Consider the following 15,107-nt stretch of genomic DNA (forward strand, 5'->3'; position numbering starts at 1 on the left):
TGGAATAAAGAATCACTTACATTTTAAATACCTTTAACTGCTGACTAAATACACTGGCAAGCAATTAAATCTGTTCCTCATCTTCAGTTGTAAAACAGGAATCATAATTGTCTATGCCTGTCTCACAGTTAACTGTAAGATTGACAGGCTTACAAGTGTCAGAGTGCTTTGTAGATTACAAATTCATTATGTAAAGTAAAAAACTGGTACCTTTTCATTTCAGAAGTTTAGCTTTTCAGATGTTACTTCATATACATATACATATATATGTATATATTATATACTATATAATGTAATATATAACATATATTATAATATATTTTATATACTATATATTATACTATATATGTGTGTATATATGTATAATATAATATATATTTTTCACTAGTAACCCTTTATTAGGTGAATTACCTGAAAAAAATATGCAAAATTGTATTCGAAAGAACTTTTCTGTGGAAAGGTTTTATTTTTTGAGTGGGGAAACTAGGGATTGAACTCAAGACCTTGCACTTGCCAGGCAAGCACAGCACCATTGAGCTACAGTCCAGGTCGCAAAAGGTTGATTTTATTCCCATTCGCAAAGGATTTAAAAGATCAGGAACTAGCTATGGAAGTAACTCATTCTTAAAGTATCTTAGAAATTATTCTGTATGAATTAGTCTGCAGAGTTATCCCTTAGTTTCTTGAAAGCTTTTCATCTACCAAGTATATTTCTTGGCTTCTGGGTTTGTAGAAAATATAAGTAAGGATATGCAAATTCTCTTTAATTCAAAACACAGCTGATAATTTTATTGTTTATAGTTTATTTACTCATCAAAAAATAGGGTGATCATTTAAAATGTTTGCACAGATGAGAATTGTTTTAGTTCAGAATGATGCTTAGAAGTTAGTAGTAGATTACAGTTGTTCTTGGCCTCCCTGAAAATGTCACTTTTAAAAACATTTAGTTCTTTATTAGAAGACTTATTTGCATGTTGATGTTAGCATTGTTCTTGGTTGGCATGGAAAATAAAAAAGGAAAAAGCTGTTTAGATAAAATGGATTGTGCATGCCTAGACTAAAATTTTCTTCAGATTTATTTTTTTGCAAAATCACTAGAATGTTTATTTCTTTATGTGGTGATTTTATTAAGTAAAATAGTATGTATGTATGTATGTATGTACGTATTTATTTATTCATTTGAGACAGGGTCTCACTGTGTAGTTGAAACTGACCTGGAACTCACTGTGTAGCCCAGGCTTGTCTCGAACTCACTGTGATCCTCTTGCCTCAGCCTCCCAAGTGCTGGGATTACAGGCATGCGCCACCATACCCGGCTAAGTAAAATAGCTTTTACCTTGACTATTTCAGAATATTTGCACATCTCCTATTTTTCTGCGATGTATATATACTTGTTTTATACTTTTGTCATCTTTATTAAAAATTTAATTCCCTAATAGCATTTTTCTGATCTTTTTGAGGTACCTACCAAACACATTTTTATCTTCTGAGTTTTCCTAGATGTATTTTTTCCATAATAAATGATTTGTGTTGAAAAGAAGAGTTTTCTTGAATAGCATCTTCTAAATTTTTAGCTTATTTAATAGGAATTGAGCTCCTCCAAGAGGCCAACTATAGCATTACATAACCACTAGAAAGTAACTTCTGACCCGTATCACTCCTCTCAATAATCAACCAGCTGTATGATTGAAATAGTTTTCTAGGAGGGCTCTTTATCTCTATGTATTTAGACTAGGAACTTGCTAGTTTTTGAGATAGAATTTAGACAACCCTCATCTCCTCCCTCATCAGATTTTGCTCTTAATAGCCTTTAATATTTTCATTGTTGCTGTGACCTCCATATAAACAAATAGTAGCATTTAAATAATTTGGTAGAGAATATGTAGAATTTCCTTACCTCATTGAGATAAATGGGAAGGAACTTCTGGGGTGCGAATTATGTTTTGTGGATTTTACTTTTTTGTGATCTTCAAGAATAGATCTGAATAGAACTGCTGAAATGTTTTAAGGTATTTGTGGGTTGTCTTTGAATTTTCTTTTGGCTTAAATTTCCTTGAGTGATTATATCACTTTACTGGAAAAGCTGAATTACTTGAATTACTCTTACATTTAGGATGAACATAAATTTAGTATTTTGAAGACTTTTAATGCAAATAAATATTTAGAAACTCAGAGACTTGTAATTTAAAAAATTAAAAAATAAAATATATATAGTTTAATTATATGTCCTTAGAAATATTTGATGTTTTCTTATTCATAGTTTTCAAATCAGTTGAATGTCTTTGGATTTTTTTCCTTTATATACACATCTAAATTTTCATTGTATCTAATGGCTGACTATTCACTATTTGCATTTTATTTTCTTGCTGTTAATTTCTTCTTTTCCAGAAGGTACTGAATTATATGCAGTACCAAAATACCAACTTCAGAACCAGTTTTTGAAGTATTTTCTCCTTCACTTCTGATGCTTTAGTTAAAAGATTTTTAAAGAACTATTTTCTTTCTCCTGTGAAGTTAAATGATTCCTCAAGAGTTTATTACAATTGGCTGGTAGAAGGGAATTTTCATCAAGTATGTTAAACTTAAATGACTGTGAACTTAGAACAAATTGGTTTAAGCTTTAAAGAGACCTTGTTCTCCTTTTGGCTCCAATAGAATTGGGTTCCCACTGGACTGTGTTCTAGACATGTTCTATACAAGCAGCACATCCCTAAGGGGGGCATGGTTTTAGTTTTCTTTACTGTGACTCTTAAGTTACGAAAAGTATGCTGTTTTCAGTTGAAATATATGATCCTAATTATTAAGACAGGTGTTATAGTGAATATTTAGAAAATTCTTGTAATAGGCATTTGCACCCTGAATGTTATAAAGGATAATTTAGGCAGTAATCATAACTTTACTTTAATATGTTTACCAATGGATGCCTATACTTTTTACCTTGGTGTATTTTAAAAACTGGTAAGGAAGGAAGGAATATAATTTATAGCTGTTTTATAGATAAAATATAGTGTATTAGTAGCCAGAAATCTGTTTCTAAAAAAAAGAAAAGACAAAGAATTTTTTGACTAAAAGATTATGAAATGTTTTGTTTGGTTTTGATCCCTGTACTGTGAAACGATTGGCCTTTACTTAAGATTAACACCATTAAAATCAAGTCTTCAGTAGAAGAAAGCTAGTAAAGAAAGCTGTCTGTTCTTTTCGTTCTCAGCATTTCATGGAACACATGCTGCTTTTTCCAAATTCTTCTGAATAATTTTAGTACATTTTATGGATTAGGTTATCTCCCATAAATTATGTCTGGATAAATTTCCTCAGTGCTGGGATTACGGGTATGTGCCACTGTTGCTAGCTCACAAAATAAGTGTTGAATTGAGTTTTTAAATAGTGATTCTAATTCCGTAATCTTGACTCTACTGATATTGAGGGTACATTAGTAGATCCAATTTTTCATCTCTTCCTCAACTGGCTTGTTTTCTTCATTCATCAACTTCTTCGATAATGCCTAGTTTTTCCTTTGTAACAACCTGATAGATCATTCGTTGATTCATTGATGTCGTAGTTGTTAGGAATTGGCAAAATTTGCAAGTACTTTGTAGATTGTGTTAACAAAACAGCACCTTAACTTTTTAGTTTGTTTACTTTTTCTTTTAGTACCTGGGATAAAACTCAGGACCTTGTGCTTCCAAGGCAGGTGGTGAAACCACTGAGCTAAATCCTCCGTTTAACTTTTTAAATTAGCACTGAAATACAGCTTTCCATGGTGATAGGAATGTGCCTGTGTCTAATGGTGTCCACTTACTGCTGTCACACTGTAGAGTGCTTGAAGTGTGGTGCTCAAAATGTGAGGAATGGAATTTTTAATTTTAGTTATTTAAGTTTAGCCACATGCAGCTAGTGGGTTTGTATTACAATATGATAGATAAGTATTATATTGGACTGCACAATTCTAAGTGACCCAATTTAACTAGCATCATTTTTTCATTGATCATATATAACTTTTGTGTACACAAGCTTTTATATCACAAATAACATTTTTATGTTTAAAAGAATTTTGTGTTTGGATGAATGTTTTTGCATTAGTTTCTTTTGTTTTAATTATATTTAGCATCAAAATAGTCTTTCTCATTAGATAACAACAGTTAGCTTATATTCAAATGAATGAAAATCATTTCACAATTTGCTTTAGAAACCCAGGCCTTAGAATGATTTTGTAAAATTTATGTAATTTTACCAAGCCATTACTGTGATTTTGTCGTTGTTATGTATTTCATTTTTAGTTTGTAATTTATGGGTTCTAGATTAGACTGTGAGTGTCTATGCTGTACTTGAGATTTTGCTGATATTTCCTGTCTAATTTCAGGGGAATAGGGCCATAGTTTTTCAATAAATGTGGATGGTACCAATGTATTATGCAGTTAAAACATATTAAGATTATCTTGAATTTTCAATAAACTAATTGTATAGCCCTGAAGTCAGGGTTCCATTTAATGCTGCCAAAACCGCAGCACAGAATACTGCAAGATAAATTTACTGCCTTCTCCTTAGCATCTACCATGAAGTATAGGGGTCCCTACTGTATGATAGTTCAACTTACAATTTTTCAGTTTTACAGTATGATAGTTCAAAAGTGATACATATTTAGTAGAAACTTTGAGTATTGAACTTTGAACTTTTCCTGGGCTAGCAATATGTGATGCGGTACTCTATTTCAGTGTTGGGTGGCGGTAGTGAGCCAAGGCGCCCGGTCAGCCACATAATCAAGGGAAAACAACAGATACCCTGTACTGTAACGTGCCACTAAATTATGTTCGGTAGGTTAGGTGTGTGCAAAGCAGTTTTGACCTGTGGTGGTATCACTATACGAGGGGTTTATTAGGTATACCTCCGTCATAAGTCAAGGAGCACTACTATATATTTGCTGCTTTTTCTGTTCTCATGAGAGTAAAAAACTAATGCCTCTGTTCCTATTAGTAGAAACTAACAAATACTTTTAAGGCTGATTTAATTAAAGGAAGAATAGAGGAATATGGGACAAAAATAAGTGAGACTGGGAAAAAAGTGCGACTTTCAGAAAACTATTTAAAGCAATAGAAATGTTAAAATAGGAAATTGAAGGGAGTTCAAGAGGTCAGATTATAGGTCAGAGACACAGTTTTTAAAAAATAAATTCACTTTATATAAGTGACTCATACTGTGTTACCAGATTTACAGTGTATAAATGAAAACAGTTTAGAGTAAAGTAGACATGTTCTCTTTAATCCTGAGGGTGGGACATCAGGGGAAAGAAAGACAAGCTCAGCTGCTATTTACATCTCTGACCTAGGCTCCCATTTGACCTAAGTCTGTCTTGATGCAGCAGCACAGGCCAGCGAGGAGACAGTGTCATTCCGCCGCGAACGCAGTACATTTAGGCGCCAGGCAGTGCGGCGCCGGCACAATGCAGGGAGTAACCCTACCCCTCCTACCTTGCTCATCGGATCACCCCTAAGGTATGGTATTTTTAAATTCCACCAAGTTTAGCATGCATGCAACGAACTTTCTAACCTTTTCTGTCAGATTCAACAAAGCATCGGAAGAGCTTTTTCTTTGCTGCTTTTCTATACATTTCAGCCTTTCTTTTCTGTACATTTCAGCTTTTAGGCTTTCATTGCATGTGTCATGAGCCTGTTGCAATATGCATGCCTTATGTTACAGTGTTTAAGTAAAATAGTCGGATTGGTCTTGCCAATTTTAAATAGAAAAATCACTTTAGGGTAATTGTACAAATGTAAATAGGCTTTCAGTTAGCTTTTTTTTTTTTTTCCTATTCCAAATTAATAATATTAGTTCTTCCCAATGTCTTGACAGTGTTTTGTATGAACAATTATGGGACTAAGTGTCGAAGTTGTTGAGAGATAACACATAACTGACCTCATCTTGATAAGTCATTTTGATTATTTCATGTCACTAAAATATAACGCATTTCATTTTATACTGCTTTAAACTTGGTGTCTTATTTCACAGTCACCAGGATCTAGTAAATGACATGGAACAAAAATATTTAATTTATGTAAAGTATGGTCATTTGGATATTGCTGTTTCTGTGTAAATCTACGTTAATTATTTCTCAATCCCTTTTTATGTATTCAGCAAACCATTTTTATTCTAATATTTCCAAGTAAGAAAACATCCATTTATAATATTAGGGATAATTTTCCATTAAATTTTTAGAAGTGTTTTATTCATAATTACATCAAATCTGATGATTGTGTGTTGAATAAGAAATGTAAAAATCTATTTGAAAGACATGCTTTGTTTTAAAAAGACAAAGTATGTACATCAATACATGTACTTGCTTAAGCAGTGCATATATTACACTATATACTTTTATTATTCTCTGTGTCCAAAAGCACCATACAAATTATTTTTCTGTCACATTTTAATTTCAACTTAAGAAGGAGGAGTATTTGATGAAATAACTTTTGTTAAGTGTGTGGTAGGCTAGAAGAGATATACTCTCCCCTTCTCTTTTTAAAACTTTGTTCTTGAGTGCAGCAAAATTCTGTTTCTTTAAGCATTTCATTTTATATTCTCCTGAGAATTGAGTATTCATACTCAATTTTTTTTGTATTTTGTGTTATAGCTGGGAGCTTCATCTTTCATAGGTCAAGTTCCTAATTCAGTAATGTATGATTATGTAAAAAAGTAGTATGGATTAAACTAATATATAAAATAGAAAAAATGGTAAGACAGTCAATTTAAAAGAAATATTTGTTATAGAAAATTGCTTTTTGCAAGCCCTCCCCTTCCATTTCCTTTCCACTTCCTTTTTTTTTCCTCCTAAAGGAACTTTTCTTTCTGCTGGTGGATTTGGGGCTAGACCTAACATGCAGAAAGAACTGAGCATTTTCTTTTTCTATTTTGTTTCTAACTTCTTTTTGCCTCATGATTAATACTTGCCACAGATAACTTCTTTGCCTTTGTACTTGCTTCATATTTATATTTCTTAAACATTTTTTAACCTTCTATGTTTAGTCTTTAAAAATCCTTTTGTTCTCTACCGCAAATTCACCTACTGAATCTCATTGACCAAACAACTGCAGACAAATTAGTTTCTTTCTCTGCCTGGTGGAATATTAAAGAATTACTGTTTTATCTCCAGCCAGTCACATAGTATTTTTCATCTTCCTTTGTGGTTTTAAAGACATCTTATCTAGGATATGGTGTAGAACTTCTAAAGGATTCATGTTAGAATTTTTGGAAAGTAGTCTTGCAATAGTTAGGATGTAGTTTTTCTTAAAGTGCCAGGATATTTCCAATATAAAAGTTGCATATATTCTAAATAAGTTAGCCAAAATTTAGATGTGAAGAATTAGGAGAAATATCAACTTACTGAAATTGTATTTTGTAATTGTAAAAATATTCAGATAAAATATATTTTGTTTTTCATTATGAAGTAATGTTTTTCAATATCAAGTAATTTTATCTTTGATTATAGGACAGAATGTTCATTTAAAATTTGGAAAGCTTCTTTGTCCAAAAGGGTAGATGTGACCATACTTTCATTGCAATTACTGCACAGGACTATGATCCCCTGATATGTTCAAGGCCCTCTGTGGATAACTGAAACCTCAGATAATACTGAACCCTATGTATACTATATTTTTTCCTACAGTATGTACATGCTTGTGATGAAGTTTAATTTATAAATTTAGCACAGTAAGATAACATTAATAACTTAATAGAACATTCATAACAATGTATCTTAATCCAGAGGTATTTAAAACTTACTAATTTTTTATTTCTGAAATTTCAGTTTAATATTTTCAGACTGCTGTTGACTATAGGTAGGTGGAACCACAGAAAAAAAACCTTGATTAAATTGGAAATACTGTATTTTAAACTTAATGAATTACTTAATGACCACTCTAAAAGCATCTTTTCAAAATATGTGCTTGTAAGGAGAGGGAGTGAATCATCAGTTAACTTAAACAGAGATTTTGTATATTTTTTATAATGCTTATTAGAATAAACTTTCAGATTTTTTCCTCTTTTGTGATAGGGCATAATTCTATAGTCAAAGCCACCCTTAAACTGTCTATATAACCCAGCTGGCTTCAAACCCTGAATCCTTCTACTTAGCCTCTTGGATGCTGGGATTACAGGCATGCATCACCAAACCACCTATAATTATTTATATTTTAAGTGTTTTTAAATTAAGTTATACTGGTAGGTAGATTTTGTAGGCCTCTGGTTACATTCCTTCTAGTTACACGATCTATAAACACTTTTTGTTTTGTTTTGTTTTTTGTACAGGGGATCGAACTTAGGTCCTTGTGCTTGTGAGGCAGGTGGTGGAACCACTGAGCTAAATACCCAGCTATAAACAAGTATTTTTAAAATTACAATAAAAATATTAAAACTCCTATATTAACATTAATTTCCTGTTTTTTTGAATTCTAGTTATAAAACCCCATATAAACACTCTTTGTTTTGTTTTGTTTTGTTTTTTGTACAGGGGATCGAACTTAGGTCCTTGTGCTTGTGAGGCAGGTGGTGGAACCACTGAGCTAAATACCCAGCTATAAACAAGTATTTTTAAAATTACAATAAAAATATTAAAACTCCTATATTAACATTAATTTCCTGTTTTTTTGAATTCTAGTTAATATACTGGAGTGGAGAGAAATCATCAGTAATTTAAGGTCAGGGAAAAAACATTAGTGTACTTACTTGATTTGTTTTTAAAAATATAAGATTGAAAGATACATAATAAGGTCATAGTCATACATGAAAATGCATGATTAAAAACTCAGAGGGATCATTTTGTGGTCTGACATAAATCCACCAAATATTTGTTGTTTGTGTACTATGTTCAAGATACTTTTGTCTGTGGGATCAAGACCCTTAACTCAAGAGTACATTTTAGTTGGGAAGACACAAAGGTAACTGACAGCAGTATAAGGCAGAATGTTCCAGTACCACTTTAGTGGTACAGAGGAGGGAAAAGACTAAGACTATTTTTCTGTCATTGAAATTAGATATGTTAATTAGTTTGATTGTATGTCAGTGAAACCAGTTGTACCTCATAATTATAGACCCAAATTTCTACCTTTCCTTTGGCTGTGTTATAGTTAGTACCTTTTCTCAAACTGATAGGTTTACAGTATAATTGGAACTGTAAAAAAGATAAGTTCATGCCAGTTTTTAGTTTGAAATGACGTGCAGCCTTCAAGGAAAATGTTTCCTGACAATTTGTGTAAAAATAACAGGCTTTATTGTTGTTGAAGATCTTGAAAAAGAGATGTAGACATTTTATTACTAGCTTTTCATGTTAAAAACGAAGTTTGACATTTATAATCACAGATTTTAGCTGATTTCTTTATTCTAGAGTTGATTTTTATGTACAGACTAGTATTTTGTATATATGGATGTACATTGTGCATCTCTGGGTTGAAGATAGTATATTCTTAAATGTGCTCACACTGAGCACATCTAACTACACATTTGTTTATAACTTTAAGTGGAAAAAGATTAATGGAAAATTTTGTTGAATATATATCCTGTAAAATTCTGTTTTCTGAATTTGAAAGGACATAATATTTGAATTACTTAAATTTTTTCTGTTTTCTAATGAAATTTGTTTATTTTGATAAGGCTTATAGATAAGTTTAAATAGCTCCTGAGGAAGAATAGCACATCAGTTATATATGCAGGACAATAAAAACTTTGTTCTCAGGATAATTTCTTGAAAAACAATATATATTAAAAATCCTAGTCCAGAAAAGTTACCAAGTAAATATTTTTATAAGCTTATAAAATAACTATAGCTTAAATAATTCCAGTAAATATTGACAAGTCAGAATTTTACCAAGTCAGATCTTAGCGTTCTGGGGCTGGGGATTTAGCTCAGTGGTTCTACTGCCTTCCTCGCAAGCACAAAGTCCTGAGTTCGATCCCTAGTACCCCCCAGAAAAAATTTATAAAAAACTTACCATTCTTATATGTTGTGTGCGTGCATTCCTATACTTTGCTTAGATTGTGTGCTTTTTTATAGTACACTCTAAAAGAAACTTGTAGTACTCTCTAAAAGAAGCCTGAAGAAATGAATGTTTTTGGTATTTTATAGAACATTTTATAATGGTAGAAATATCCTATAATCTGCACTATCCAATATGGTGATGGTAGTTAACTAGCTACAGCTCACTTAGGTAGGCTCTTAGCTATGGTAGCTAATACGTACTTGGTTACTGAGCATTTGAAATGGTCGTTATGACTGAGGAACTAAATTTTTTAATTAAATGTTCCCACGTTACTGTACCAGACAGGGTTGAGTATTCCATTGCCATAGCCAAAAGGCTAAGCAATAAATATACTGTATGCGGTATTTTCTACTTAGCCTTTTAGTTCATGATCAGTCTAGAGCAGATAGGTTTGTTTTATAAGTAACAGAAGCCATTACTTTGAATTCAAGGGATTAGAGACAGTCCCTTTAAAAATGATAAAGTATTAAATGAGTTCATCCTTTTTGTTCTGGAAGTCTGTTTTAGTAACAGATTCTGGGATTGTTTAATCTTAAATTGACAGAATGCAGTGTTGCATCATGGGGAGAATGATGCATGATTATAATGAAAATGTTTTCATGAATTTCATCAGTTTAAATTTGACTATATTATATTAAAATTTATCTGAAATTTATAAAATATAAGATAATGTAGGAAAAATCAATCTTATAAATAAATAAATTTATAACAAAATGCTTAATATCCTAAAGATTTTATAAATTTGGAAAAGACTAGAAAATCCTTGGAGAAAGTATAGGTTTCTAAATTACTAATCTTTTCTAAAATGATGGATCCTTGTTAATGAGACTGTAATATGGATTGAAAAAAAATAACAAAATGTGTTAAAGGAACATAATTGGTAACTAACACCTGGTATATAAAATGTGTGGCATTAGTTCATTAATATGTAGGCCCTTTGTACATAATACTTTGTATCAGTCTGCTTCTGTCACTGTCCCAGTGGTCATTTTTATTTTATTTGGTTAAGTGAGTTTTCCTGGGTCTTATATTAGTTAGTGATTTTTTAAAAAAAATTTAAAATTGTCATCTTGTTTGCATTTGTTAAAGGTTCTCTGATTTTCAATTACATAGAAACTTTGTTTTACTATGAATTTGAGATCTCAGAATATTTGGAATAAAAATCTAGAGTTAATTGAGACTCAAGTAGAGACTGCGAAGTAGGGTTCACTATTGGGCACCAGCCCCAACATAAATACTGAATTATTCGCATTTCTTTGCTGTTTTCTGTTTCCTTAACACTAGAATTTAGTTGGCTTTGAGATGGAAGACAGTTTCAGATTAACCAATTTATATACATATTAAATGCTTATGGAGTTCATCATTATGGATCAAATTAATAAGGACCAGAACATTTAGATTCTCAGTGTACTTTGTCTATTTTGCAAGATTTCTTGGCTCTTTCTTTGGTTACGTTGAAAAAGTATCTTTGTGAAATCAGTTTTCTATTTTGATTTCATTCTAGCTATTGTTTTCTCTTTTCTTTCCTGTAATGTCTCCCCAATCCATGTTTTCTCCTAGCCTTCAAGATGGTCAGCAAGGCCAGCAGTCCACAGCCCAGGTCAAAGTCCAGTCCCGTCCCCCTTCTCAGGCTGCAGTGCTCAGTGCTAGTGCCTCCTTGCTGGTGAGAAATGGGAGTGTCCACTTAGAAGCATCACATGACAATGCCTCTGCTGTAGGCGGTAGCAGTTTGCACGATGAACTTGGTATGCAGGTCTTATGCAATCTTGGTGGTACAAAAGTTTAATGTGGCAGATAATGGGCAACAATGATTGTAATTCTTTCTTGAGATAGCTTCATTTTGGAGCTGTGTGTAGGAGCATTGTTTATATAGGATTTGTCCTATGTATAAGGAAGATTTGACTTCTCTTTTTTCTTTTTGTGTGTCTCTACCCTTCTGAGCATGTCCATTAATAACGGGTGGTTAATATGTTAATAAATGTATATTTTAGTGTTCTCATAAAATGATTGGGGCAAGTCTATTATTCCTAGGTACTTCTACTGTGTGGAAAAATATTGTTTTTTTTGTTTTGTTTTGTTTTTAGGTTACAGTGACTCAACTTTTTTTTTTAATTCCTTGTGCTATATATAGGAAAAGAAAAGTGTTTTTTTTTAATGGATTCTTAGTGTAGAATCTTTACTTTAGTATACTATATTTTATATATGTCTAGTTGTAGGATTTATTATAATTGTAAATGCAATATTCTGAGGACATAATGGCTTTTTTATTATCAAATAATAACTATACAGTTTATTTTTTCTAATGAATATATCTACAAATATATAAATTACTAAATAGTTAATTCTTAGAGATGTATTGTAGTATAAAGCCTCAGTAATACTACAAATCCACTCAAATACCTGCTTTTGTGGATTAAAGACTGAATTTTATACTATTTTGATTTCTGTATATGATCGAGCATTCTTGTGCTCAGAATGCACGTTAATAAATGATGTAAGTAAATATAATGAAGGAAATATTGTTATTCAGAAATATTTATTTAAAAGCATTTATTTGATATGATTTTTATCAATATCATAACTGCTTTTCACTTATAAAAATGACAGTTCACATGAAGCTTTAATTGCAAGGCTGTGTAGTATAAGTTTCCAAAATTAGGCTTAATAAATCTTTGTGTGCTATCTATTCATTGAATCCTTTTCCATTTTGTAAAAATAAGTTACAGGGAAACATTAATAAATGGGTATATATGTGTGCAGATGAAAGTAATCATTGGCAGATCTTACAGAAACTTGAAAATGGTTATCTAAAATATTTTTAACATTGGAATATGTGGTGATTTCATATATTTTTGTCTTTGAGTTTGTAATTTGGAGAGGAAGAAAGCCTCTAAGGAGAATGCTGGCAAGGGAAGGGTAGTTGTTTTGCATAGCTACTTGTTTTAGTTGAAAGTGGGATACTTTTTTAGTTGTAAATATAATCAGTTATGTAATAACACTAATACTTATTACCAGTTCAGTCTCATGGACAGAGGTTTGCAAATTTGTAAATGGAAAGTTACAGTTTTTTTTGTTTGTTTGTTCATTGGCTTTATGGTAGTAGGTTCTCTGAAGTAAAAGACTCATTTTGATCCATTTCAAATCTTTAGACTTTTATTAGATCAAGTATGAAATAAAATAGATGATTTTCCTCAATAAAAATTCTTAGTTTGGTTAAAAATTGACTAAGCAAGCTTTCATTATAAAAGCTTTATTTTAAAGATGTGTAGATTATTAGAAATAAATCTGTTTGACTTGTCTTGCCATTCTGTAGATTAAAACCTGATTAGAGGTGTCCAGCACTAGAATATTTTTGTGGCATGGTTTAATTTTCTGTGTTTTTGTTTTTGTTTTTGTTTTTTTTTTTTTGGTACCAGGAACTCCTCAGGTTCTTGTGCTTGCGAGGCAGGCAGCGGAACCATTGAGCTAAATCCCGGCCTTTTTCTGTATAATTTTAAGTAACAGTACAGTAGTAAGATAATTCTTGAGTACCAGATACTCAAATATATTAGCTATGCTGTTTGCCAATTATAGAATATTTATAGAGGATTGTTTCCTTACAGATTTAGCTGCTTCTGGGCCGGGGATTTAGCTCAGTGGTTCCACTGCCTGCCTTGCAAGCACAAGGGACCCGAGTTTGATCGCCAGTACCAAAAAAACAAAAACAAACAGATTTAGCTGCTTCTATAGAAAACTTACAGGCATACACTTTATACATGTAAAATATACATCTGATTACATTCATACATATGTATTATACTTTTTTATGTAAACCATGTATATGTCTATGTATACACACACACACAGAGGCAGTCAAATCTGTATTCAGGAAGCATAATTGTTAATCACAATTTTGGAAACCAAATCATAAGTAATACAGTTTTAAATGAAAAACTTGGATGTTTTGCTTTCTTGTGGACTTTGTTCCCATGAAGTCTTTAGTTTTTAAAAAAAAGCTCAAGTGACATAGTGATGGGTAAATTTTGAAGTTAACTTTTCTTTTGGTACTGGGGATCTAACTTGGGTCCTTGCACTTGCGAGGCAGGCAGAGGAACCACTGAGCTAAATCCCCAGCCCTGAAGTTCACATTTTTGAAAAGGAAATTTCCATGAGAATTTCTCAAGTCCTCTCATGTACTATATTTCACATCTTAAAGTTCATTCTGATGAGTATTTTATCAGACTTGATTGTTAAAATATGTCATAATTTTTGTAAATTAAACTATAATAATGCTAAGTAAAACAGGCTATGATTCATTGCCAAAATTAGGTCTATTTTGTATTTACTGAGATGCTTCTATAAACTGTGGCGATCACTTTCCATTTTTATGTTAATTCTCCTTTTTAATGAGTACTAATAAATTGATGCAATGATGAAACATACCCCTATAGTTGATAATTATACTCTTCATTGCAACACATCTCAAGGGAGATGTCTAGGTAAGATCAAGTAACAGAATGGACAGATTGGCCTCTGTGTGTGTGTGTGCGAGAGAGAGAGAAATTGATGGCAGTAGTGATGATATATCTTGTAAAGTATGTAAAATTTTAATTTTGTCTCTATTTGAAAAATTTAAAAATTATTCTTACAACATAGACAAGAAATGAACATAAGGAAGTTCATATTTGTCAAGATATAAATACAAGATTGAATTTGGTTAATGTTTTATGGGTTTAAAAATTGACACAAATTGATTTTTCAGAGGGGTTTTGTTTGTTTTACTTCTGTACAAGTATTGACAGATTATTGTTGGAGATAGTCTGCTTTATTCTGGAGTTTATTAACTTGAAAAGGTAGTCAATTCTAGAAGACTGAAAGGAAATCTGGCAAAACCCTGTTGTCCTTCTTACTAAGCAGTTTATAGCAGCTGTGTGTTATTAAGCAGAAATGTAATTTGGAGGCTTTTAAGTGTTTACTTTAAAAATCAGACACATTATCTATAATACTTTAGTAACTTTTATTAGAGTTTGTGTTGGTGTTTAGAAAATACTCTATTACTTTGTGCATTTGAGCTGAATCCTAAACATGTCTTGGTGTACTATAAAT

General features: G+C 31.7%; 1 protein-coding gene across 1 annotated transcript in view; it reads left to right on the forward strand.

Moving 5' to 3' along the window:
• Pcnx1 (pecanex 1) overlaps nucleotides 1-15,107 on the forward strand; it is a 151,168-nt gene that overhangs the window by 53,402 nt on the left and 82,659 nt on the right. The window contains exons 7-8 of the mRNA XM_019204323.2: nucleotides 5,357-5,489; nucleotides 11,583-11,767. Of these exons, the coding sequence (XP_019059868.1) occupies nucleotides 5,357-5,489; nucleotides 11,583-11,767 (318 nt within the window). The remainder of the gene's footprint in view (nucleotides 1-5,356; nucleotides 5,490-11,582; nucleotides 11,768-15,107) is intronic.

Source organism: Fukomys damarensis, unplaced genomic scaffold, assembly GCF_012274545.1.
Source record: "Fukomys damarensis isolate Sample0158 unplaced genomic scaffold, DMR_v1.0_HiC HiC_scaffold_21, whole genome shotgun sequence".
Classification (NCBI taxonomy): domain Eukaryota; kingdom Metazoa; phylum Chordata; class Mammalia; order Rodentia; family Bathyergidae; genus Fukomys; species Fukomys damarensis.